Raw genomic sequence first — 27,477 nt, forward strand, 5'->3', positions numbered from 1 at the left:
CACCGACACTTTCTTCTTTGGTAGGCATGCGTTCAAATGCCAAAGTCCAAGCAATCGCGATTCCCAGGCACGGAATTAAACTCTTCGTCCCGACCCACCCCGCCCTTTCTCGGTCCCCTCGCCGCCGCTAAGCCTGGACATTCAGAGCGCCAGATTCGACATGGAAAAAGCGTCTGGAACAACGTCCTAGATACTCTAAGGGAACATTCCCGCCACCTCCACTTTGGAAACCAGCAGGGGTTAGAATAAAACATTTGAAAATAGTCCGTAAAGCTAAAGGAGACACTAATGAGAAACTTTTTAAATCCCCCGCCTTTAGAACGCTATCCGCAGATTCGACACAGTTTACGCAGCCGGGAAGCTTTTCCCGCCAAGACGCGAAAGGTAACAGAGGTAGGGATATCCTCAAGGGACAAGGCTTTTTAGGTTGCGGGTGGCTGGCCAGCGCTTTGGCTTGTACATAAACACACTGTTGCCCCCGCGCTGGGAGTGCGGAAAGTGCGGGCGCGAATGGACTGTCAGCCGAGCCGGGAAGGGGGCCCCGGCGGGGAGCGGACGCAGCTGGAGCTGCTCCCCCAGGGCGCGGTGGCAGGTGGGCGGCGGTGTGGGGACTTGGGGGCGTGCCGCTGAGTCTTCGGAAAGCCGGGGCTCTGGCGGCGTTTGTTGGAGCTGTCTGCGCTGAACCTGCCGAGGGCGAAGGTCCCGCTCAGCGGCTTGGCGGCCTCGACATTCCAAAGCCCCGCCGGGTGGGGGCCGGGGTCTTTGGATCTCATGGCGAGCAGGCTGGCTGCCTTCAGGACAGACCTCCTCCGGGGAGTCCTCCCCGTGCAGACGCGGCTTCACCTGCGCTCTGTTCACTGTGCAGGGTCTGCTCTTCGCTGCTGGAGAGGAGGAGGGTCCGGGCCGGGAAACTGACGCTGTCAAATACCAGGCCTCTTTGATGTCGGTGTGGCTGATGGGACTAACAGCCATTTCGTGTTTGGAACACTTGCGAAGCCAGCTGGACAGGTGTCCACTCGAAAGAGAACTGGCCTTTGCTTCCTCAGTTTTCCAAAGCTCCTAGGATTAAGCTGTTGAACCTGGCGCTTAACTTGCGAAGTCTTGCTGATTCTTTTGAATCAATACCTGGAAAAGGCCTGACTGCCTGAATGAGATAGAGCCACAGTGGGCCACCTCGCAGATGCTACCCCTGGGATAGGTTCCCGTGATTCTATGGTGGTATAAATGGAACGGGAGTGTTTTCATTCCCAGCGCTGTAGATATCCACGGAGTTAGCGGATACCTTGTTGCCTTGGTTTACTTATCCGCAAAACAATTCCATTGAAAAACTTGGCAACAAGAAATGGACTCTATGTATTAAAGGTTAGTGCTTCTTTAATGATAAAAATCATTTTGCCATGTTGGAAGACGCAACTTTGGAAGAAGAGATCTGGGAATACAAATCTAAAAGAAAACCAAAACCAGTACATCCACGTGGTTGCTCTGAAAATATTCCAAAATCCAGTGAACAAGCAGCAGATGGCAAAAACCAGCCCAAACCAAACAGAAACAAAAAAAGAACCAAAGGAGCTAAAGCAAAGGTGAAAGACCATGAAAGGCACCTTGGAGAGACAGACTGTCAGACTTGCATAGCAGCCAGCCAGGGTTCAGACTGTGGAGATGGGATTCCGCAGTCCCAAGACACACAGGGCACACCACGAAAGCGCTGTAGGACTCGCCCAAACAAGCAAGTGTCCCCAAAGACACGGCCGGTTTACAGTGGACACTGTCCAAATTGCCAGATGCCTTTTTCTTCACTGCTGGGCCAAACCCCCCGGTGGCATGTTTTTGAATGTTTGGATTCTCCTTCCGTTTCTGAAACAGGTAATACAAGAGAAAAAGTAGGGGTCTCCACATGTAGGTTAAAAGGTCTGCGTTGGGTCAGACACATCAATCCAGTGACCTGAAGAGGGCAAGCAGTGAACAAGCCAAAGGATGAGACCCTGCACCAGTCAGTGGTATGATTGTGAAGTTGCAAACCTGAGACGGTTTAAGTGCATTTTATTATTTCATAAAAATTTATAAACATAATTGTTTTCATAAAGGTTAATTGAACTCTTACTGTGTTAGGTATTTTCCTCTGACAATGACCATAATAAGGTAGGTGGTTTTTTTAATTTTGTAGATGAGGATTCTTAAAGTTAAGTAAATTGCCCAGTTTATTTACTTTTGTGGAATTATATAGAAAATTACAAATGTAGTCTGGTTTCTAAATACGGTTGTGTTGTAATCATCATGCTACTGTGCAGGAAGAGAAGTTAGGAAGGAAACATAGTTGATTAAGATTCTTTTTTTTTTTTTTTGGACAGGCAGAGTTAGACAGTGAGAGAGAGAGAGAAAGGTCTTCCCTCCGTTGGTTCGCCCCCCAAATGGCCTCTACGACCAGTGCGCTGTGCCGAGCCAAAGCCAGGAGCCAGGTGCTTCTCCTGGTCTCCCATGGGGTGCAGGGCCCAAGCACTTGGGCCATCCTCCACTGCACTCCTGGGCCACAGCAGAGAGCTGGCCTGGAAGAGGGGCAACCGGGACAGAATCCGGTGCCCTGACCAGGACTAGAACCCTGGGTGCTGGCACCGCAGGCGGAGGATTAACCTAGTGAGCCTTGGTGCCGGCCTGTTGATTAAGATTCTAATGCAAATGCATTGATATGTTTTCATTGTCTTTAACAATGTATAATAAATGTTGAATTTCACAAGTATCCTACTTGGAATATGTGGAGATTGGATTGTAATTTGCATATTTTAAACATCTCAATTTTGTAAAAAATTTGAAAAACAATCTAAAAGAGTATTTGATTTTTTTAAAAAAAAATTTACTTATTTATTTGAGAGGTAGAGTTTCAGACAGAGAGAGAGACAGAAAGGTCTTCCATCCGCTTGCTCACTCCCCAAATGGCCACAACGGCTGGAGCTAGGAACTTCTGGGTCTCCCACATGGGTGCAGGGGCCCAAGCACTTGAGCTGTCTTCTGCTTTCTCAGGCCATAGCAGAGAGCTGGATCCAAAATGGAGTAGCCAGGATATGAACTGGCACCCATGTGGGATGCCGGTGCCACAGGCAGAGGCTTAGCCTGTGCCACAGTGCCGGCACCCAGGTGTTTGATTTTAAAATAAGTATCTCTTGCGAAACCAGGTTAGATCAAGGGTTGGTATTTTTTTTAAAACTTATTTGAAAGAGAGGTCTCTGGTTCAGTCCCCCCACCCCCACCACCTGAAATGCCCACCACAGCCAGGGACTCAAACCCAGGCATTCCAGCATGGAACGTGGTCATCCCCAGTGGCATCATGACAGCTGTGCCAAATGCTGCTGGTCCGTCTCCCTCGACAAGTGTTGGTATTTGATGATGATCTTGATCGTGCAGTTAAAAATAACTATTGTCATGAAGCCTCAAAGTAGGACGTGTGGTTTTCTACCTGTAGGCTAATTTATAGTGCTGATGTTGTCAAAGCTTATGCTATACTTTTTCTCTTTTAAAATTTTCAGAGTGTCCTGATGGTCTTCTGTGTACCTCAACCATTCCTTCCCATTACAAGAGATACACTCACCTCCTGCTTGCCCAGAGTAGGGCTGGTAATAGTCCACCCAGCAGCCCAGTGTGTGAGTCAGGTGGTAGCTTCAGTGAGACTAATTCAGGCTTGCTTTGTTCTCTTGAGGAAAAATGCTCTCTGTATCAGAAACAAACTGGGAACTTAAAAAATGTTCCAAATGATCCCTTGTTAATGACAGAATGTCTAAAAAAATCTCATTCTCCTACTGAAACTGATAAAAAGATCTCTTCTACAAATTCTCAAATGTCCCAACAAATGCTGCAATTTACAGATGCAGTTAAGAAAGACGAATTGGTAGGAGCTGCTTTGCCTCTTGCCGATGAGATGTTGAGCAGCCAAAGCAACTCAAAACATACAAACTTGTCATTGCCAGAAAATGACGTTAGCAACTGTGAAATCTCCTATTCTCCACTTCAGAGTGAGGAAGACACTTCTGATACGGATGAAAAGCTGGATGATTCACAGCAGGATCTGTTTTGTACTGAGAGCTCTAAAGATGGCAGCCTAGAGGACGATGGCAACTCTACTCCATTTGAAAAACTCCATGGGTCCTCACTGCAGGACCAAGAGGACAGCGTCCACGAAGCAAATAGCTTCTTAACCCAGGACAAGTACAATGAAGAATTGTACAGGTCCAGTGCTCTAAATAATTTGTCTCAGCTTATCCCCCAAAATAATGAGAGTATTATTTCATATGATGAGTCGGCAAGTAATGATCCTTATTCTCTGCTGTTTCCACCTGCATTAACAGAGGCGTTTGCTGCCTCTAATTATCAGGCCCCTAAAACAAAACTCGATAAGCCAGAATTTCACTCATCTCAAAGGGATAAACAGAAAGAGCGGATTGAGGAGTCAGCTGTTCACAATCAAGCTTCCCTTCCAGCACTTACGAGCGAAGTCACTTTGCATCCAAGTCGAAGTCAAAGGAGAGCGTTATCGGGTGAAAACCTCAGTGCTAAGAACAATGCGAATTCAGCATGTTCCTGCAGGAAGACGTTAGACAATATGCCAGGTGGTGGTAAAGTCACAGTTTTAAATAGAGAAAGAATTCCTAGCACACCTCCTGGCACCGAGTCTTTGAAAATATTGCCCTCTGGTCCTAAGTGTGATTCAAGACAGCCTTCTACTAAGGTAATGAAGCAAACGGATATAGGTGTGTATTTTGGACTACCACCCAAAAGAAAAGAAGAGAAATCGCCGAAAAGTGCGTTAGAAGGGGTGGACTTAAATCAAGCTCAAAGTCCTAATGCAAAGAGGTCCCGGCAGTGCAAGAGGAAAGCAGAAAAATCTTTAAGTGATTTAGAATTTGATGCAAAGAATGTAAATGAGAGTCAGCTCTCTGTGGAGATTCCTATTGAGAGGTCACAGCGTCAGAGAAAGCGACATAAGAAGTCAAATTCGCTACAGGAAGAAGAAGTACATCAGAAGAGGTCAGATCACCTTGCTAGTAATCCACTATCCAGAACAGTCGATTTAAGTGAAGACCAAGTCTTCGTAAGATCTGCTTATGGTGGGCTACAAAGAAGAAACTCAAAAATCTCAGAGTCATCTGATGCAAGAGAATTAAGAAAAAGGACTTGCCCATTCTATAAGAAAATACCTGGTAAGTTGAACTATCTGCTCAGTGTAACAAAAGACAACTTTTTAACATTATGGTCATTGATCCTGGTGTGTATGACACAATTTGTATCGTATGTATTTTTTTTTAAAGATTTATTTATTTTACTTGAAAGAGTTACACAGAGAGAGAAGGAGAGGCAGAAAGAGAGAGAGAGAGAGTCTTCTATCCACTGGTTCACTCCCCAATTGGCCGCAGCAGCCGGAGCTGCGCCACTCCGAAGCCAGGAACAAGGAGCTTCTTCCAGGTCTCCCATGTGGGTGCAGGGGCCCAAGGACTTGGGTTATCTTCTACTGATTTCCCAGGCCAGAGCAGGGAGCTGGATCAGAAGTGGAGCAGCTGGGACTTGTATCGATGCCCATGTGGGATGCCGGCAGCAGCTTTACCTGCTAAGCCACAGCGCTGGCCCAGATGTCAAAATTTTTTTACACCAAACTAATTTTTTTTTTTTGACAGGCAGAGTGGACAGTGAGAGAGACAGAGAGAAAGGTCTTCCTTTACCGTTGATTCACCCTCCAATGGCCGCTGCAGCGGGCGCACTGCACTGATCCGAAGCCAGGAGCCAGGTGCCTCTCCCAGTCTCCCATGCAGGTGCAGGGCCCAAGCACTTGGGCCATCCTCCACTGCACTCCTGGGCCACAGCAGAGAGCTGGACTGGAAGAGGGGCAACCGGGACTAGAACCCGGTGTGCTGGTGCCACAGGTGGAGGATTAGCCTATTGAGCCTCGGCGCTGGCCAAAACTAATTTAAAAAAAAAAAAAAAAGTATTTATTTTGAAAGATTTACAGAGAGAGAGGGATGAGAGACAGAGATCCTCCATCTGTTAGTTCACTCCTCAAATGGCTGCAATGGTAGGGGCTGAGCCAGCCCAAAGCTAGGAGCTTCATCCGGGTCTCCTGCATGAGTGACAGGGACTTAAACACTTGACCCATCCTCTGTTGCCCTTCCCAGGCCACTAGCAGCCAGGAAAGGAACCGGTGTCCATTGTGGGTGCCAGAGTCTGAAGCACCAGCTTTACCTGCTAAGCCACAATGCTAAACTTACCTTTTAACTCCATCTCCTACAAACTTTTTGAAGCATGCTCTAGGTTTTTTAGTGTTTTTTTTTTTTTGGTTGAATTTTTTTGCTCCATTCAATTCATGAAATTTTTATTAAACATATTCTGTGTACAAGTTACCATACTAGGTAGGAAGATATTACAGATTATAGAAAGATTAGTAGGAAAGCAGTAGGGATTCAGTTGCATGCAGAAGAAGGGGAGGCATCTCTAGCTATTTAAAAAAGAAAAAGGCAGTGTCTAAGCTCTTGTGAGAAAGTACCAAATACTCATATCTTCAAAGAGAGAAATATGTGTATTTATTTATGTATATGTGCAGATATATGTGTACATATAAATTCCAAACATTTTAAATCATATTAGAACTTGGTTTTTGTATTTTCAGAAGATTATAATTTCTTACGCCTACACAGATGAGTTGGTAGAAAAATGTGTCATGAATTGAATTGAATTTTGAAAAATTCAGTAACTTCTGAAAAAATATAGAGCAAAAATATACTTGGTTTCAGAAAGATTTTGAAAAAATGTTTTATTAATGTTCTAGATCTATACTTTGTTCAGATTTTTTGTGTAGACAGTAGCATTTATATGTCATTACATCAGTTTTGTTTTTAATAATTATTTCTATTTTTTTCATTTAAAGAAAAAAATCTACTCATTTGAAAGGCAGAATTAGAGAAGGAGAGAGAGCTTCTATCCACTGCGTTGCTCCCCAAAGGGCTGTAATGGCCAGGGTTGGACTAGGCCAAAGCCAGGAACCTGGAACTCCATCCAGTTCTCCCACATGGGTAGAGGGGCCCAAGCACCTGAGCCATCTCTTTCTTTCTGTCTTTCTGTCTTTCTGTCTTTCTCAGGCAGAGTTAGACAGAGAGACAGAGGCCATTTGGTTCACCCCCAAATGGCCGGTGCGCTGCGCCAGTCCGAAGCCAGGAGCCAGGTACTTCTTCCTGGTCTCCCATGCGGGTGCAGGACCCAAGGACTTGGGCCATCCTCCACTGCACTCCCGGGCCACAGCAGAGAGCTACATGGGAAGAGGAGCAACCGGGACAGAATCCGGCACCCCAACTGGGACTAGAAACCAGGGTGCCGGCGCCACAGGTGGAGAATTAGCCTAGTGAGCCATCTGGCCCTGAGCCATCTTTTCTGCTTTCCCAGGTGCATTAGCAGGGAGCTGGATCAGAAGTGGAACTGCTGAGATTCAAATCAGCACTCATATGGGGTGCTGTCATTGTAGGCATTGGCTTAACTTGTTACACCACATTGCCAGTCCCTTGATTAATTTTCTATACTTTAAATGAGCCTAAAACTAATATGCCATGTGTTGATAACCTCAGTAGACCTGTGAAATTCTGCTTACCAGCAGTCAGCACCCCTATTTCCTGGGCGCATTTTAGAATAGAATTTATTGGCCTTTTTTTCATTATTGCTCCTTTAGTGGGATGCCACAGAAGTTTTCTCTTGTCCCCAGCCCCATACCCATACCTACTTCCACACTGCCATGAAATTCAAAGACCATAGGTATCTTTTATTATTCTGTGGCTTTTGGAGGACCAGAGACTTTTATAATATTTAAGGTTCTTTTGGTCCTCAACCACTTTTTGCCCACATAAAAGCATATGCATGGTGTCCCCATTGGGAATTCATGTTTTAGAAGAAAGTTAGCCTTTTTGCTGTTTTGCATAAATAAAGAATTTTAGCTGCCTGGCGTGTGTCATGAAGGTATTAACTAAACAAGCAATTGATTTGTAGCATTAGGATTTTGATTTTTTTTTTTTTTTGGGTGGGGGAGAGTGCAGTTATTTACAAACACAAAAATCTCTGGGGTTATTTAGTAGAAATATGACTTGTTCCCATTTCTGGTATAACTTTTTGCTAAATTTATGTGTGATGCATTTTTAAATACATTAGCGTTAAATTGGAAATGAGATATAAAGGTGATAGAGGGCTCATTATGATCAAATTGATACCTTGTTGGTGCTCACTCAACCTGCTCTGTTGCTGTCTGTCGCAGGAACTGGCTTCACGGTGGATGCCTTTCAGTATGGCATGATTGAAGGCTGCTCCGCCTATTTTCTCACACATTTTCATTCTGATCATTATGCGGGGTTGTCTAAAAACTCCACATTTCCAGTTTATTGCACTGAGGTAAGTTTTAGTGTTCTAAATAAGGACTTTGTACATCAGGGCAGATTTGTAAGCAATTTGCTTAAAAGGAAACAAAAACTGTAAGATCTGTCATTCTACTAGAAAAGATAGGAGATTCCACACTGAGGTTCTAAAATGAGTTGATGTCAGTTTTTAAGAAACATGTTTTATTTCAAGGAAAAAATTGGTATACAAAAAAACAAAAACAAAAACAAAAACAAAAAACAAACCTCAAATGCATTCTGTAGACATTCTTTGAGTGCTAAATAGATACACATGGCAAAATGCCTGACTTCTAAGAGCTTGAAGCCCCCAAGAGAAAGACTCACAAATAAAAGCATACCAGGATTGAAGTTTCAGTAGAGAATGAATAGAGTGCCTGGGAACAGAGAGAAGGGAGCGCGTTCCTCTCCTCCAGGCTAAGGTTAGGAGAAGTTTTATAGGGGAAGAGATACTTTGAACTGATTATTCAGAGGTACACATTTTAACCTCTGGAACTCAGGACTTTAGCTAGAATTTGTTTTAATCCTCACGGTGCTCCAGAAGTGTCTTGTTTTTATTAGTGAGGCATCTGAGGTTTGGAGACGTTAAGTGACATCTGCCAAGTCATAACAAGTGGCAGAGCCTGAGTTTGAATGCAGATCCCTCTGACTCGAAATCCAGCAGAGGAAGGAGGAGAGAGCGTTACAGGTGAGAGTAGAGTTTATGTGAAGAATGGTTAACAAGCCTTTCTAGGCATTTCAGATAATTCAGAATGGTGAGAACTGGAGACAGGGAGTGGCAAGAGAGAAACCCACAGGAATGAGCAGGGGTTTTGTACCACGTGCTGGGAATGATGGACTTTCTCCAGGTGAGGGAGAGCCAGTGACTGTTCAAGCAAGGGGGTGACATGATTGAAGTAAGAAGTTGTTCTGGCGTGGTGGCGGGTTTATGTGAATCTAAGTGGAAAAACAGGGAGATTATTAAGATACTGTAGTTCTAAATTAGATATGAAATAAAAGTGTTTATATCAGCAATAAGCATATCCTGTTTTGCAGATAACTGGCAATTTGTTGAAAAACAAGCTTCATGTGCAAGAACAATATATCCATACGTTGCCAATGGACACTGAATGTGTAGTGAATGGTGTGAAAGTTGTTTTGCTTGATGCCAATCAGTAAGTATTAAAAGTTATCTTAATAGTAGCTCATTCTTTAAATGTTCACAAGGAAAACACACTGGCATGGTTATGTAACAACTTTTTGATTAAAATTAACATGTTTGATATTTCTTACAACTTGAGTAAAACATTTCTATTTTTGAAAAAAAAGTTCTCAGCCTGCGCTGTGGCATAGTAGGTTAAGCTTCTGCCTGCAGAGCCAGCATTCCATATAGGCTCCAGTTCGAGTCCTGGCTGCTCCACTTCTGATCCAGCTCCCTGCCATGGCCTGGCAAAGCAGTAGGCCCCTGCACCCACATGAGAAACCTGGAAGATGCTCCTGGCTTCAGATTGTTCCAGCTCTGGCCATGTGGCCATTTTGGGAGTGAACCAGAGGATGGAAGACCTCTCTCTCTCTCTCTCTTTGTAACTCTGCTTCTCAAATAATAAATAAATCTTTAAAAAATAAAGTTCCCAAATGTAGAATCAGAAATTAAATCTAGATAGCTTCTTAATGTTATCTAACCCATTTTTATCCAGTTTAAATTGCTACATTTGATGTATGATATTCGATCTTATTACTTTAAAAACACTTTAGCATATTGCTGCTAATCTTCACAAGATCACCATTTGGTATTTTATTTATATACGTTAACAGCTTGTATTCCATTTAATTCCGAGAATTGCTCGCGCGCATTCTTGTGCACACACACACTCACACAAACACACACACAATCAAACCAAGAAATCGTTCAGGCTTTAGCTATTTAAGATCTGGGAGATTTTTTTTTTTTCTTGCATATGATACTGTTAAAACTGGGCTTGGGCTGCTCAGGCTGAACAACCAATTCACCAGAGATCAGAGTTGAGGCTAGCATTTGGGAGAGAAGCAGAGAACTTCAGTCTCAAAAGGGCTTTTCCCAGTTTGTAAATTAGCGGGAGGACTTTTTTTTTTCTTTTAAGATTTATTTATTTGAAAGTCAGAGTTATACAGAGAGAAGGAGAGGCAGAGAGAGAGAGAGGTCTTCCATCCACTGGTTCACTCCCCAGAAGGCTGCAACGGCCGGAGCTACGCCGATCCGAAGCCAGGAACCAGGAGCTTCTTCCTGGTCTCCCATATGAGTGCAGGGGCCCAGGGACTTGGGCCATCTTCTACTGCTTTGCCAGGCCATAGCAGAGAGCTGGATTGGAAGTGGAGCAGCCAGGACTCGAACTGGCGACCATATGGGATGCCAGCACTGCAGGTGGCGGCTTTACCTGCTACACTACAGCGCCAGCCCCACGGGAGGACTTTTGAAGGGAGCAGAAAGGGGCAGTAAAGGGAGAGTCAGAACCAAGGGAAGCAAGGGATAGGGCTGGCTGCATGCGGGGCTCCAGCCAGGCGAGAAGGGGCTGGGTAGGGTCACAGCGGGTACTTGAGCTTGCAGGCACAGATCTAGTCCTCCGGCCATGCTGGCTGGAGTGAGCCAGATCACTGCAGCTTCAGCTGCCTCACTCAAGGCTGCTTTCTGGAATTCTCAGGCAAGCACTGTTTGTTTATTGAACTGAACAGACATTTTAATTAGTCACAAGATGAGCAGTTAGCTTTTTGTTAATTAGAATGTGAAAGGGAAAGGAAGATGTATTCATTATGTTTACAGAAATGGGTTCCATTTTCTTCTTTTTTTTTTTTTTTTAATGTAAGTACTCAATGACGCCAAAATGCAGTTGTCAACTGTGCTTCTCCCTGTTTTCATAGAATGTCAGTCTCCTGTACCAAAGAGATTGCAGATGTTTAAAGAAAAATGTGAGACTAAATCTAGGTTTCCTAAAATCCAGACCAATGCTATTTAGGTTGCCTTTAAGTTTTTGCGTGCTATTTTTTTTTCTTACCTCTCAACTTGAGTGCTGATTAATGTTTTATTAATTTGAGAGACCAAGAAACAGAGATCTTCCATCAACTTGTTTACTCCTGCAAATGCCCACAAGAGCCAGGGGCCAGACTAGAGGCCACAGCTGGGAACTAGGAACTCAGTTCAAGTCTCCCTTTGGGTTGTAGGAACCCGATCATGTGAGCCATCACCTGCTGCTCCCCAGGGTCTATATTAGCACAAAGCTGGAGTCAGGAGCCAGAGCCAATGTCAAACCCAGGTATTTCTACACAGGATGTGGTCATAACTGACGGGCCGAATGCCTTCCCTGAGTTCTGATTTCTTTAAGTCAACTTGATTGAGGAATTCAGTATAGATCAGGTAGTTAGCATAACCTATTTGATCAAGTTAGTACCACAGAGCCACGCCTCAAGCATACAAAACACTTCTCAGGCACAGTGTTTGTATTCCGGGGGCTTAGCTTGGAATTCCAATTTCCCAGGAGCCAGCCAAGTGCTAGTCCTGAAAGCAGGCTTTCTTGCGAACATATTAGTTTGAGCAACCCAGACTTGCTAAGTGTAAATTTCCTCAAAGTATTATATTTTGTCTGTAGTTCAATGCTGTGTTGCGATGGTCACCTGACAAAGTGTGCTAACTTGTTGATTTAAGTGCTCTGTGTTAAGAATATTCCTTTAAAAAACTGTTTGTGTCCAGCTGTCCAGGTGCCGCCATGATCCTTTTTCATCTTCCTAATGGTACTGTCATGTTGCACACTGGAGACTTCCGGGCAAACCCCAGCATGGAACGTTCTCTTCTTGCGGGCCAGAAAGTCCACGTGCTGTACTTGGACACCACGTAAGAGAGCCTTTGGAGGCTTCCATTTCTTAGGACAGCGCTGGCTGTGTATTTCATGAATAATTTGAGTGTTTGTGTGGGTCATCTAAATGATGGCTTATCGCCTCTTTTTACTTTAAGGCTATTTATCAGAAAGATGCTATTTTAAAAAATCCTTGCTTAAGGGAAAATTTGTTATTATATGACTTAATTGACTACAGTTCAATTATTTTGCCATTTATTTTTGAAAGTACATTTATATAAGAATCTTATTACTGGCCAGTGCCACGGCTCAATAGGCTAATCCTCCACCTAGCGGCGCCGGCACACCGGGTTCTAGTCCCGGTCGGGGCGCCAGATTCTTTCCTGGTTGCCCCTCTTCCAGGCCAGCTCTCTGCTGTGCGCAGGGAGTGCAGTGGAGGATGGCCCAGGTGCTTGGGCCCTGCACGCCATGGGAGACCAGGAGAAGCACCCGGCTCCTGCCTTCGGATCAGCGCGGTGCGCTGGCCGCAGCGCGCCAGCCGTGGCGGCCATTGGAGGGTGAACCAACGGCAAAAGGAAGACCTTTCTCTCTGTTTCTCTCTCTCACTATCCACTCTGCCTGTCAAAAAAAAAAAAAAAGAATCTTATTACTGACATAAGGAAGAAGAATTTGAAGGACAGCCTTCTTTAGGAAAGCAGCCATTTAGATTAACTGTTCAAAGTTATCTGTGTAGCTATTAAATATAATTGTGAAGAGAAAACAGAGGCCAGAATTTGATTCTGATTCTCAGTATTTAAAATTAATTTTGTTCTTTTCTCAGAGAGGTAATATGTAAATAATAACTTTGAATTCCGAAGTACTATCAATATTATGACATAAGGTATCATATTATAGTGTTATATATATTTCTTTGCGACTTTATTGTCATAATTGAGAGATAAAAGATGTATGCATTTACATTATATATATAATATACATTAAAATACCTTATCAATTTGTTAGAGATAATTATATTAACTATTTCAACTTGTTTCAAGAAGTAGCTTTGGTGGGTTGGCTTTTCCACATCTAGTTTTCTCACACTATATCTAATTTTTCTGTTCTTTTATATATAATTTAAGTAGTAAATTATGTAACAATAAGTTAAAAAAAACTGCCTTGCTACTTGATACTCTTCTACATGCAATTCTGAATTTCTTTGTGGATTTTTATAAGTTAAAAGACTAAGTTTTTTCTTCTTTCCTGGTGGGTAACTATCAAAAACAATTTTCAAAATTGGGAAAAATGTTTCTTTGGTATTTGTAGTTTATTATTTCTTTTTTTTTTAAGATTTATTTATTTATTTGAAAGGCAGGGATACAGAGAGAAAGAGGAAAAACAGATTTTCCATCCACCAGTTCACTCCCCAAATAGCCACAATGGCTGGGACTGAACCAGGTCAAAGCCAGCAGCTAGGAGCTTCTTCCGGGTCTCCCATGTAGATGCAGGAACCCAAGGACTTGGGCCATCTTCTGCTGCTTTCCCAGGTGCATTAGCAGGGAACTGGATTGGAATTGGAGCATCCAAGACTTGAATCCGCACCCATAAGGGATGCCAGTGCTGCAGACGGCAGCTTAACTTGCTGGGCCACAGCACCAGCCCCAGTTTACTAGTTTTTTTATTGAAGAACTGCTTACTTTTCATTCCAAGTGTATACAGATAGTAGTTTAGGCTTAATTTTTCACTATGTGTGTCAAGTCAGACCTTATTGGATATGTTGTATTCCTGTATCTGTAAGAAGAGACTGTATCAACCATGTATTAATTGTTTGATCTAAAACCACTTTATTAAATTCATGTTTAGTTTCAATAGTTTAATTCTTCCTAAAGCAGAACTCTTTAGTCCAAATATAATTGCTATCAATATTTTCTGTGATAGTGACTGAGGTTATAATTCATAACTGAAATAGCTATCTGGCTAGAAACAGTCTTGGAAGAAACAGGTCTTCAGATTGCAGTTTTTTAAATTGAGGTTAATGAAATGAAAAATTTATATGAAAGCTTATAATTCCATCACAAGTTAGCAATAACTGGTAATAACTATTTTAACCTCAGGCAGTAAGATAAAAGATAGCTGTCATGGTTTTAACATATTATATCGGCATTGTATGGGACTTGCTAAAGCTTATTTTTCTAAAATAGGATCCAATTTAAGACTATGGCTTTTTAGTTGTTCTTTTAATAAGTACGTTTCCATATTTCAGGTATTGCAGCCCAGAATATACCTTTCCATCTCAGCAAGAGGTTATCCAGTTCGCCATCAACACTGCCTTTGAGGCTGTAACGCTGAACCCACGTGCTCTCGTTGTCTGTGGCACCTATTCTATTGGAAAAGAGAAAGTCTTCCTAGGTGGGTGATAGCTGCATCTAATTTACATTAATACAGTTCAGATTCTTTTTTCATAAAGCCCTTTCAGTCTCTGTGGTTGCACTTGGCATTTATTTCCTGAAATGATTCAATGTTACTTTTAAAGCTGAAGGAAAATTTAAAAGTTTGAATCATGTAAACTTCGAAAGACTTAACTTAATGGGAAAATCGTAAGCATGTGTATCTTAACCTTTGTATCTATAAGATGTTTATAGCACAAATATCCATGTTCCATTATTTTTAAATAAACTTTAACAAATGGTTAATGCATAGTTAGTTATAGTGCTGTATTCTTTGAGGATAAGCATTTAATTATTTTAAACAACAGTTTTAATTTTTGTTGGTAAATGACCTCTGGGGGTGTAACTGCAGATTGTCTGGGCAGTGTTATACTGTGTTTTCACAAGCTTTCCCTTTCTTCCTAAATGTTTTCATATTGTGTTAAACATTAAGATACAAGTTGAACGTCTGTAATCTGAAAATCTGCAATCCAGAATGTTCCAGAACCTGAAACTTAGTGTTGTTTAGGTAATCAGAGTATTTTGGATTTCAGAGCATTTGGGATTTTGAATTTTCAAACTAGAGATTTCAACTGGTAAAGTCTTTGCAAATATTCCAAAATCTAAAACACTCAAACTTGAAACACTGCTGCTCCAGGCATTCTGGATAAGGGATGCTCAACCTGAAAGAAGTGAAAGTGTCAGGATTTTAAGTTTCCCAAATCAGTTCTTCCCTTTCACCACCCCTTTCTAAATATCTTTTGAAGTTTTCAAATAATAAGTAACAAGGCTTTAAAAATAAATTATTTGACTTTCCCACAATTTATTTTATCCAGTCAACCTACAGAATTGTTCGGCCTTTTTAATATATCATTAAAATGTGAATGTTTTGAATTTATTTTTATTTTGTAAATTCTTATTTTAAAAATTAACTCAGTTGTGGTTTTATTATTTTTTCACAAGCTGTCATTTTACTGTTTTTAACATTTTCCTTTCCCTCAGCCATTGCTGACGTTTTAGGTTCAAAAGTGGGTATGTCCCAAGAGAAATATAAAACATTACGGTGCCTCAATATACCGGAAATTAATTCCCTCATCACTACAGATATGTGCAATTCATTGGTTCACCTTCTCCCAATGATGCAAATTAACTTCAAGGTAAGCATCCAAACGCTGTGTCTTCTGAGACAAACTCGAAAAGAATGTGATGATTGTGTACTCTGAAGTTTTACAGAAATGAACAGATGGTAGCAATTAACAGCAGAAAAGGATATACAGATTTATTAATTGCCCAGAGGACGATCACAGGAGTGTGGTTACCCAGTGAGAACCACGTGCCTTTACACTGTTCCTCACAGGGGAGAGGGGGAAGGGAAGTGTGACAATTTTGAGGTGAGGTTCATGATTTTGGGTGATAAATGGGCCGAATACTCATACAATAGTGAATGATTCAGTTTGGGAATTGAATGGACCTGGGGACAGAGAATAGCTTGTGACAAAATCCAATTGTGGTTATATTCTTTAATCTTCCTTCCTGCAGAATGAGTTTAGCTAGCGAAAGCTCTGAACGGACCAAAGGTAATTCTTTGGTGGGTTTGGTCTTTAAGTAGATAAAGCAGCACCACAGTGAAGTCTTTTCCAGCATCTGCTCCTCTCCTGAGGTCTTTAATTTAAAACAATCAGCATACCAAGGTGCGGTATTTTGGGGTATTGTTTTCTGAGCCCAAATAATTGTAAACTGCAGTCCCATTTTACATTCATTTACCTTAGAGGAACACAATTACAGTAGAGTTACACCTATAGTAAAATTTTCCCTAAAAAATCTTTTAAAGGGAATTGTAAGTGCTTTTAGTTTGTCTGTATGTGCAATGGCATAGTGTGATTTTTGTGCCCACCAGGAATTTAAGAACTAGAGAACTAGTGTTTCTGTATAGAAAGGAGCAAAAATAGAAAAGAATGTACCTGTCTGGTCATTGAAACCTCGTGGCTTTAAGACAGTTTTCCAGTTCTTTCTAGGTGAATGGGGAAATGAGTAGAAGACTCTCTGGAGGTCTTACTTTTCTTCAGGTCTATTCTGTTCTGTGTTAGCGTTTCTAAAACATTGACATATTGAAAACTGAGAGAATTAAATAAAATAGTGAAAGTGTATCCTGAGAAAAAGTTCTAGTATTCATTCCAAGGGATATATTTGCTATGTGTTCATGATATAATTTATATTGAATTTTTTGAAATAATTCAGGATGCTGACTCCTGTGTCTGTCTTATAAATAATAATCCACGTTGTATAAAGACAATTAATGTTTTAAGTCTTTCCCTTGAGTAAGGAAATTCTCTGTGGTATAACTGCTCCTTTGTTTGTGAGATTAAGGTAACATTTTTGTGGCTTATTTTCATGAGTATGTAATTCATAAAAATTTTAGGAATAACCAAGGTATAATTTTGTCCATTGTTGTTTAAGCTAGCTTTGCAAATCTATTTTAAATTTGAGAGGCATCCAATTTCTCTGGAGACTAATGAGACGCCAGTTAATCCTAACAATGAAAACTGCTATCCAGAGGAGGGTATACCTTCTTTTATTATTTTTAGTTTGCGGTTTTATTTCCCACTAACTTCGTTTATTCCAGCTGAACAAGTTATTGGGGTGGAGGAGTCAGGGTATTATATAAATGAGAGGCATAAAGAACTTTCAAGAAAGAGTGTCCAGAAGTACTATACGCTCCAGAGAGATCAAATAAGAAGAGAATGACAATTAGAACTTCTTTGATGACCCACACCAACACTGAGTGAAGTGATGTTACAGGGCAAAGACTTGGGGAATGAACGAAAAGCTAGTTCACCAAGGAAGATGCTCAAATGGCCAATAAGCATGTGAAGAGACTCAGAGTTGTTAGCTATCAGGAAACTGTAATCCAAAGCCAGTAAGATGTGGTTAGCCAGAAGTCACCACAGAATGGCTACAATAAAGACAGACAGCAACAATCCGTGAGCATATGGAGAAACTGGGAGCCTCATTCTTGGCTGGTGAGGCTGAAAAATGGTACAGCTGCTTTAGAAAACAGCCTAGTAATTCCTTAAAGTTGAATGTGGAGTGACCCTGTGACCCAGCCATTCTAGTCCTGTAGACCCAAGAGAACTGAAAATATAGGTGCACACAAAAACTTCTACAGGAAAAATCCATAGCAGTGTTATCTAAAATAGCCAGAAGATAGAAATAATCCAAATGCTCATCAAATTACCAATGAATAAATAAAATCTCTTCTCTCTATTAAATGAAATATGGTTTAGACACTGTGAGTGGACCTTGAGGTCATCATGCCAGGTGGAAGAAGCCAGGTACAAAAGACTACATATTTTATGATTTCATTTGTCTGAAATGTCCAGAATGCTGAACTCCGTAAAGATAGAAAATAGACGAGTGGTTGCCAGCTCCTAAAGAAGAGTCCTAGGGAGTGAATGCCAGTAGGTGTAGGGTTTCTTTTAGTAGCAGTGTAAATGTTCCAGAATTAGTGTGGTGTTACCTCAACTTTGCGAATATACTAAAAACTTTTAAATTATGAAGTTGAATAAAAAAGAGTGAGTTTTCTGCTTTACAGAACAGAAAGGAGAAGAGTGAATAGGAAGTGGGAAGTGGAGACAGGAAGCAGAGCTTGGCCAAGAAGCAGATCCAGATATGCTGATGGCAGAGGGAGGTGCAGAAAGGGAGCTGCTGTAGTCATAGGGGTGAAGATTTTTATCTTGAGAGGTAAGGAGAAATTAGATGAGGTAAAGTTGATCTAGTAATGTTTCTGAGCAAGATCTGAAGTGCAGGCAGGGAAACTGACTCATCAGCCTGGCACGGGAATCAGTTCCCTCACCGCCTGCAGCTTTGCAGACTGGTTTCTGCTACCCGAGGCCTTTTAAAGATCATATATTTACAAATTCAAACTTAACGAAAATTAAAATTTCTAGATAGCTATAAATTCAGATTGCTTTTAGTGAATAAAATGTTTGAATTTCTTTAAGGCTTATGTCCTTGAAAAGGGAGTGATCTGGAGTTACTAAGCCTATTAAATTTTTTTGTTGTTATCTTGAGAGCGAGAGAATTCCCAATAGCTGATTCACTCCCCCAGATGCTGGCAAGGAGCTGGGAATTTAATCCAGGTCATCTGTGTGGGTGGCAGTTACCCATCACTTGGTCCATTGCCACTGCCTCGCAGAGTCTGCATCAGCAGGACACTGGACTCTGAGTTGAGCCAGGACTAGAACCTAGGCGCTCTGATGTAGGATATGGGTGTCCCAAGCAACATTTTAGCCACTCTGCCAAATACCTTCCTCGAGTATATTTTCAATACTCATTACATCTGCATTTATCACTTCTAAGATTTTATACTAAAAAATGAGTCCTTTGTGAAAAGATAACCCTGAAGGCCCCTATGAGCTGATGGTGTCATAGATAACAAGAGTTAGAACAAGTTAAGAAATAGCAGTTGGAGGTGGGCTTATGGTGCAATGAGTTAAGCTGCTGCTTGGAACTCCCACATCCCATATCAGAGTGGAAGCAGTGGGTGATGGCTCAAGTTTTAAGTTCCTGCCACCCGTGTGGGAGACCTGGTTGAAGTTCCTGGCTCCTGGCTTCAGCCTGGCCCAGTCTGGGCTGTTGTGGCCATTTGGAGAATAAATCAGCAGACAGAAGATTGCTGTCTTACTCTGTGTGTGTGTGTGTGTGTGTGTGTGTGTGTGTCATTCTGCCTTTCAAATAAATAAATAATTTATTAAAAGTAGGTGGTTTCTATTAAAAAAAAGACCCAGAAGCTGGGGGTTTATTGCCCTCTAAGTGGAGATTTATTTACTGTAAGCTTCCAGAAGGTGGAGACTGTATCCCCTCTCCCCTTCTGACAGTAGCACCTGATGTAATTCTGGGACAGATATTTCCTGGAATTGCCTTCAGTAGTTCTGCCCCTTCCTCCATTAAATTGACCATGTCATGGTAACATTTTAAAAAGATCCTGTATTCTCAAAACACAGGCCAGAAGTTGATCGTTACCATGCTATATTTTAGTTAGTAATTATAGCCAATTTTGTGCCAGCCAGAATTGTTTTGTTGCAACAGAGGTGATGACTTTTTGTGAAGAGGTGAACTTAAAACCAGTTTACAGGATGTGCAAGGCATGCTTGAAAACCCATGAAACACTGTCAGTAGTACCATTCCTGCTGTCTGGTTCACCAGCATCATTTTTTCTAGATCTGAGAAGAATGTCGTCAGTGTTTTGATTGGTATCCCCATTGAATCTGTAAATTGCTTTTGGAAGAATGGACATATTGATGATGTTGATTTTTCCAATCCATGAACATAGAAGATTTTTCCATCTTTTTTGTCTCTTCTTCTTTTTCTTTCTTTAATATTTTGTAATTCTCATTGTAGAAATCTTTTACATTCTTGGTTAAATTTATTCCAAAGTATTTGTTTTTATTGTAGCTGTTGTGAATGGGATTGATCTTAGAAGTTCAATCTCAGCCTTGGCGTTGTCTATTTATACAAAGGCTATTGATATTTTTTCTCTAATTTTAATTATTTTTCTCCTACTAGTTTTGGGTTTGGTTTGCTGTTTTTCTGGATCCTTGAGATGTATTGATAGGTCATTTATTTCATGCCTTTCCAATTTCTTGATGTAGGCACCAATTGCTACAAACTTTCCTCTTAACACTGCTTCTGCTGAATCCCATAAGTTTTGATATGTTGTATTGTTGTCTCCATTTGTTTCTAGAAGTTTTTTGATTACTCTTTTGATTTCTTCTATGACCCACTGTTCATTCAGGAACATGTTGTTCAATCTCCATGTGTTTGCGTGTGTTCTAGAGGTTCCTGAGTTGCTGATTTCCAGCTTCATTGCATTGTGTTCAGAGAAGATGTGTGGTGTGATTTCAATTTTTTTGAATTTCCTAAGACTTGCTTTATGGCCCAGTATGTGGTCAACCCTAGAGAAAGTTCTGTGTACTCCCAAGAAGAATGTTTATTTTGCAACTGTAGGATGAAAAGTTCTGTAGATATCTGTTAGATCCATTTGTTCTATAGTGTTGATTAAATCTGCTGCTTCCTTACTGATTTTCTGTCTGATTGATCTATCCATTGCTTAAAGTGGGGTATTGAAGTCCCCCTTTACTATTGTATTTGAGTCTATCTCTCCTGTTAGATCCTTTAACATTTCTTTTAAATAGCCAGGTGCCCTGTAATTAGGTACATATATGTTTATAATAGTTATATCTTCCTGTTGAATTGATCCCTTAATCATTACATAGTACCCCTCTTTGTCTCTTTTAGCAAGTTTTTTTATTAAAGTCTATCTTCTCTGAAATTAGGGTGGCTACACTAGATCTTTTTTGGTTTCTGTTGGCATGGAACATCTTTTTCTATCCTTTCAGTCTGCATGCATCTTTGTTGGTGAGATGTGTTTCTTGTAGGCAGCAAATAGATGGGTGTTGTTTTTAATCTATTAAGCTAGTCTGTGTCTTTTAACTGGAGGCCATTTACATTCAAGGTGTCTATTAATAAGTAACAACTTTGCCCTGTCTTTATTCCAAAAATATTCCTATGTTTTACTTTGAATTTCCTTTGAACTTTCACTGGGAGATTTTCTTTCTTTACCTTCTTTCATAGCGATGCCTATGTTTCTGTGTTTCTGTTTGCAGCACATCCTTAGGCATCTTTTGTAGGGCCAGACGGGTGATGGCAAAGTCTTTCAATTTCTGTTTGTTATGGAAGGTCTTTATTTCACCTTCATTCATAAATGAGAGCTTTACAAGGTAAAGTATTCTGGATTGACAGTTCTTTCTCTTAAGACTTGGACTTTATCTCACCATTCTCTCCCAGCCTGTAGGGTTTCTGATGAGAAGTCCGCTGTGAGTCTAATTGGAGATCCTCTGAAAGTAATCTGGTGTTTCGCTCATGCACATTTTAGAATTTTTTCTTTATGTTTTACTGTGGTGAGTTTAATTGTGATGTGTTGTAGTTAAGATCTTTTCTGGTCATGTCTATTCGGGGGTCTATGTGCTTCTTGTACTTGGATGTCCCTTTCTTTCTCCAAATTAGGGAAGTTTTCTGTTATTATTTCACTAAAAAGGTCTTCTAATCCTTTCTCTTTTTCCATGCCTTCAGGAACACCTAGAACCTGTATGATGGGTTGCTTGGTAGTATCCTGTAGATTCTCAACAGTGTTTTTTAGTTTTCTAATTTCCTCTTCTTGTTTTTGGTCTGACTGTATAATTTCCTGTGCTTTGTCTTCTAAGTCAGATATTCTTTCTTCTGCTTTACTGATACTGTTAAGGCTTTCCACTGCATTTTGTATTTGTTCTATTGAATTCTTCATTTCATTTTGATTTCTATTTAAGATCTCATTTTCATGGGAGAAATTTTCTTTCATGGCATGTACGAATTTCAGTAGTGTGTACATTTGTGCTTCTGATTACTTCTATGTAATCCTATGATCAACTTTTTGAATTCCATTTCTGGCATTTCTTCAATTTCATCATCTTCATAATCTAGTATTAAAGTATGTGATCCTTTGGGGGTGTCATGTTGTCTTCCTTATTCTTGTTTCTTGAATTGGTGTGTTTGTTATTCGGCATTTGTGGAAATACTCATTGGTTTCTTCTTTGCCTTTTCCGCTGTGGTGGCTTTTGTCTTTGTACTCTACCTCTGTAGATAAGTGGAGTTTCTGCTTTCAGTGAGTATCTGGAGGTGTGTGGTGGGTGTGGCCAGGGAGTTTTGTTCAGTTCTCCTGGGTTCAGGGCATGTCTAAGGTGACACACCCAGGTTTGACATGGTAAATCTTTTTTTTTTTTTTTTTTTTAATCAGAAGGGAGGTTTTTCTGCTCAGCTGAGCTCCTTTCCTCAAAGGAGACCTATGCCTGAGTGCTAGCCCCAGTGCATATAATATTCGTCTGCTCTACCCCAAGGACCACACAAAGGATCTGTGCAGTCCTCAGGGTGAGCTCAGATTCCCCAGCAGTGTCCCTCACCAGGTAACCAGGATGCCCTGAGCGTGTGAACTCCCCCACAGTGACTGCCCACAGTCCCAGCCACACTGTGAGTCCTCCCACACAGCCTCAGTTTTTTTCACAGTCCCGGCACACAGGCCTCCCACAGTCATAAGCACTCAGCTCCCTGTTAGTTCTCCCCATCAGAGTGAGGAATCTCCACTTGCTGGTTGCTGCGTGCAGAAATGAGCTGGCTCAGCTGTTAGGTGTGTCCAAAATGGCGACTGCTCTTTCGGCTTGTTACAGGACACCGTTGTAAGGTGATCGGGGAGAAAGAAATGTGTTCCTCCTTTCCTTTTTCCTCCTCAAGTTTGGCAGATACGCTATACCCCATGGGGCTCCAAGCTGGGTTCCCTCTAGGCTCTTCCTGCAGCTTTATTGCCAGTGGCTTGGGCTGCTGCAGTCTGGTCTCACCTCACACTTCAATGCTGGTGGGGAGGGTCGCGGCTGCTGGGGTCCTGAGTTGTGGGCATCTGTGCCCTCCATGTAGGTTCACTGTGTCCCTCTAATTTGCATAGAGTTCCCTCCGCTGTTTTCTCCCTAACTCTTCTCTGAGATTGTACTTTTCTCTGCACTTTTTTTTTTTTTAAAGATTTATTTATTTACTTGAAAGTCAGAGTTACACAGAGAGAGAAGGAGAGGCAGAGGGAGGTATTCCATCTGCTGGTTCATTCTCCAGTTAGCTATAACAGCCGGAGCTGTGCAGATTTGAAGCCAGGAGCCAGGAGCTTCTTCCAGGTCTCCCATGGAGGTTCAGGAGCCCAAGGACTTGAGCCATCTTCCACTGCTTTCCCAGGCCATAGCAGAGAGCTGGATCAGAAGTGGAGCAGCCGGGACTTGCATCCACATGGGATGCCGGCACTGCAGGCAGTGGCTTTACCCATTATGCCACAGCGCCAGCCCCTCTGCACTTTTTTTAAACTATCTTCTCTTAGACTAGAGCAGTAAGCTCCCTCCCTACTCTGCCATCTTGTAACTGTCTCCTAAACCATTCTTAATAAATTTCCTCAGGAAGGTAGTTCTCAAATTATGATTTATGGATTACTGGTGACTGTTGACAGTCTTTTATGCAGGCCTGGTTTGTGTGATAGCATCCTAAATTTTTATGATACCAGCCTGTGCCACATGATGTTTTTGTGGTAACTTTTCCTCAGAAAAGGCAAAAATTTGTTCTCCTTTAATTCTGTGTTTTTGCAGAGACAAACAGGTATGGTGACATGCTGACATTTTGATTCTCAGTTTTAGTATTATACTTACTCTAAAACTCAGTTTCTTACTATTTCCTGTCTTTGTGAGGACAAGAGTAGGAACAATAGCAATTAAGCAAATAACTAAACAAATAACATTACATTAGTGAGGTCCTAGAGTGACCAAGGCAAAAACTTTAAAATTTGCAGTACCAGAGAAGTTATAATGCAAACTTAGTTATTTAAATTTTCTTTGGTAGGCATGGTAGTTGGTAAAAACAAAAACAAAAACAAAAAATAAAAAAACCTGTTTTATGGTAGCTATTCTTCTATTTCACTTCAGATTAAATAAAATGTTATCTATAATATGAAAGAAACCAAAGGATTTTTATCAGTTTATCAGTGGAATGAATTTTATTGTTAAAGCCTTTAAAACTGGATTTTCATCTTAAGACCAAAGAAATTAGTTACTTTATATTCCTATGACATTTCTTTTTAAAAATATTTACTTATTTATTTATTTGAAAAGCAGAGCAACAGAGAGAGGTGGAGACAGACAGAGACAGAGATCTTTCACTCCCAAAATGGCCACAACAGCCAAATCTGCGGTAGGCTGAAGCCAGGAACCAGCAGCCAGGGACTCCATCTAGGTCTCCCACATAGGTGGCTGGAGCCTAAGTACTTGGATCATCCTCTGCTGTTTTCCCAGGCACGTTAACTGGAGGAAACTGGATCCAAGGCAGAGCAGCCAGGACTTGAAGTGGCAGTCTAATATGGGATGCCTTTGTGGCAGGTGACAGCATAACACACTACACCAAAATGCCAGCCTGATCTTGTGTTGTTTTTGTCTTCAGCATTTGTCTTTCAAAGATTGAACTCTAGTCATTTATTTTCTAAGAATTTTATCAAATGTCGTTGTGTATTATGATTTTAGTTTGAGGAAGTTCTGTTGCACTCACGATTTATGAAGGGAGCGTATTACTTCCAATTGTTGTAGCATGAAGAGTTTTAAGAGTAATCTTTGTGTGGAAAAGGAGTAAACACATGAGAATGCTATTATGCTTTTGTTTAAATGTATACCTCTACTGAGTATAATACCATTCTTATAAAAATTATTTCTGTCTTTCTAGCCATCTCTCAGTCTTTTGTTGGTGGATATTCATGGAGTTATGTTTGTATGGATGTTTACCAGTGTTAATGTCAGTATCTCTGTAGAGTAGCTTTTGGAGATAGAATATTTTTGGCAACTATCACTTATAATTTTATACATAATTACATATATAATAAGTATTTTATATATTATTATGTATGTGTATATTACATAATTACATTATAATTTTTACACATAACTAGTTGTTTAAAGTCACCTCATTTTTTTTTCCAGACTAAAGTTTATTCAACTTCAAATAAGTAAAGCAGAAAAAAAGTTTTATATTTTTTTTTTAGTGATCCTTTTTCTTTAGAAGTATGGCATGAGATTGTTGCGAGCTAATGTTTAACAAGTGAAAAACTCCCTGTGACTGTGCTAGCGTAATATCGTTAATCATTCCATTTTATTCCACATAACCTATCTCCGTTGACCATTAAATCATATGTTATTTTCATTTCACAGGGATTACAGAGTCATTTGAAGAAGTTTGGTGGGAAATATGATGAGATTTTGGCGTTTCGACCGACGGGATGGACTCATTCTGACAAGCTAACAACTATGGCTGATGTTATTCCCCAGACCAAAGGAAATATTTCAATATATGGTATAATGATTAAAATTTGTCATGCTTAATGTTTATAATGACTTTAAATTCTTTCTGAAATGCTATAAAATTGAGACTCAAGAAAATAGGCACTCAAGAGTAACATCTCCCTGCAGCTCTAATCCTGTCTTGTCCATTGTAAACTGACATAGAGGGATTGACAGTAGGTAGATGTTGACCTATGCAGGTCATCCATCTGTGTGATCAGTGATAGAGGAAATTCAAGAATTTCCTGGAAGGAGGGGTGCTGTAGTTTCGTGCTAGAAGCCCAGATGACGCTGAGATACCGAGCGCTGGAAGAGGAAGGGCACGATGTGGTGATAACAAGAGGTATAAACCCAGCTAAGCTTTTCTCTCTGAAGAGCTTCACCACGTCCCTGAGTTGGGTTAGTACGTGGCTGGTGGCAAAATGTTTACTGCATGGCTGCCGGTGACTCACCCTCAGCCTCGTCTGAAAACCACAGTTTACTCAAAGCAGGGTCTTTCCTCCCTTTTTCTGGGTACCCAATTTTCAATAAAGATACAAAGGGATTATTAGGATTTGGTTTTCTTTTTCTTCTTTATATATTTTTTATATACACCAGGGTTGTGGACTGGGATCTGCTTACCCATGCTTAAAATTAAGTCTTCTGCTTGTTATCTTCACATTTTACCCCTACTTCTAGATTTTCCTGAACTTCATTACTGAGAGAAGTGTCTAAGAGAAAGAATTTTTTAAAAGAAGAAAATTCTAATTAAACAAGGCTCTGTAAAATGCATGTTACTAACTATATATGTAGAAAAGTAATAGTTTCTTTTTAAAGATTTATTTATTTTGCTTGAAAGTCAGAGTTACACAGAGAGAGAAGGAGAGGCAGAGAGAGAGAGAGAGAGGGGTCTTCCATCTGCTGGTTCACTCCCCAGTTGCCATAACGGCCAGAGCTAAGCCAATCCGAAGCCAGGAGCCAGGAGCTTCTTCCAGGTCTCTTACGTGGGTGCAGGGGTCCAAGGGCTTGGGCCATCTTCTACTGCTTTCCCAGGCCACAGCAGAGAGCTAGATCAGAAGTGGAGCAGCCGGGACTCGAACCAGCACCCATATGGGATGGTGACACTGCAGGTGGCGGCTTTACCCACTACGCCACAGTGCCAGCCCCAAGTAATAGTTTTAAACTTCTAAATTTTACGTTATTTTACTTTATAAAAGATGTCAACAATGTGGTTTCTTTATAAAAGATATCAACATGGTATTTTCTAAAGCACTAAAGAGTTTTTGACAAAAATACTTTGGATTGTTTTTCTCTTTTATGCTTTTGAATTCTTTTATTAGTTTGGTTCTTAGTAGAATATGTCTCTTCTTTGATGTTGCAGGAATTCCTTATAGTGAGCACAGCAGCTTCCTAGAAATGAAACGCTTTGTCCAGTGGCTGAAACCCCAGAAAATCATACCTACCGTAAATGTTGGCACTTGGAAGTCTAGGAGCAGAATGGACAAGTATTTTAAAGAGTGGAAATTGGAAGCTGGATATTGATGATTCCATGGAGGACTCAATTGTAGCTAAGTACTTTAGGTGTGGCTCGTTAGTAGTGGTATCTCTAGGGATATGAAATACACTTTATGTGAAAAACCTCATGAAAATCACCATATAGTTTTTATTTTCTCATTTATGTTCGAACAACATGTTCATGGTGCTGAATGCCCCTCATCATCCTCAAAGAACTGAGACTGGGATCTCATTACTACCCATGACGGTGATGCAGCTGTATTCTGCGCAGAGCTGTAAGGGAGGAAGCAAAGGCAAGTTCGGGGACCAAAAGGATTCATGACAATGGATAAACTAGATGGACAGCATAATATATAATTATGTATCTTTAAAATTATGAGATGAAACTTTTATATATACATACTTAAATAAAAGTTAATATGAGCTTTTC

General features: G+C 40.8%; 1 protein-coding gene across 3 annotated transcripts; it reads left to right on the forward strand.

Moving 5' to 3' along the window:
- The first annotated feature begins 495 nt into the window (after positions 1-495).
- On the forward strand, positions 496-27,477 carry DCLRE1A (DNA cross-link repair 1A). Of its 3 annotated transcripts, none has more exons than XM_089314328.1 (9): positions 496-1,863; positions 3,519-5,186; positions 8,270-8,403; positions 9,441-9,559; positions 12,137-12,246; positions 14,417-14,596; positions 15,616-15,770; positions 25,425-25,566; positions 26,914-27,477. In XM_089314328.1, exons 1-9 carry the CDS (start codon positions 1,398-1,400, stop codon positions 27,072-27,074), a joined length of 3,135 nt encoding a protein of 1,044 aa, XP_089170454.1. In that variant the 5' UTR covers positions 496-1,397; the 3' UTR covers positions 27,075-27,477. The 3 variants fall into 3 exon arrangements, with proteins under 3 accessions (XP_089170454.1, XP_089170453.1, XP_069913290.2); XM_089314327.1 differs by having other exon boundaries at positions 521-1,863; positions 4,001-5,186; positions 12,106-12,246; positions 14,451-14,596; XM_070057189.2 differs by having other exon boundaries at positions 1,111-1,863; positions 12,106-12,246; positions 14,451-14,596.

Source organism: Oryctolagus cuniculus, chromosome 15 (assembly GCF_051225735.1).
Source record: "Oryctolagus cuniculus isolate XC-2025 breed Fujian yellow rabbit chromosome 15, ASM5122573v1, whole genome shotgun sequence".
Classification (NCBI taxonomy): domain Eukaryota; kingdom Metazoa; phylum Chordata; class Mammalia; order Lagomorpha; family Leporidae; genus Oryctolagus; species Oryctolagus cuniculus.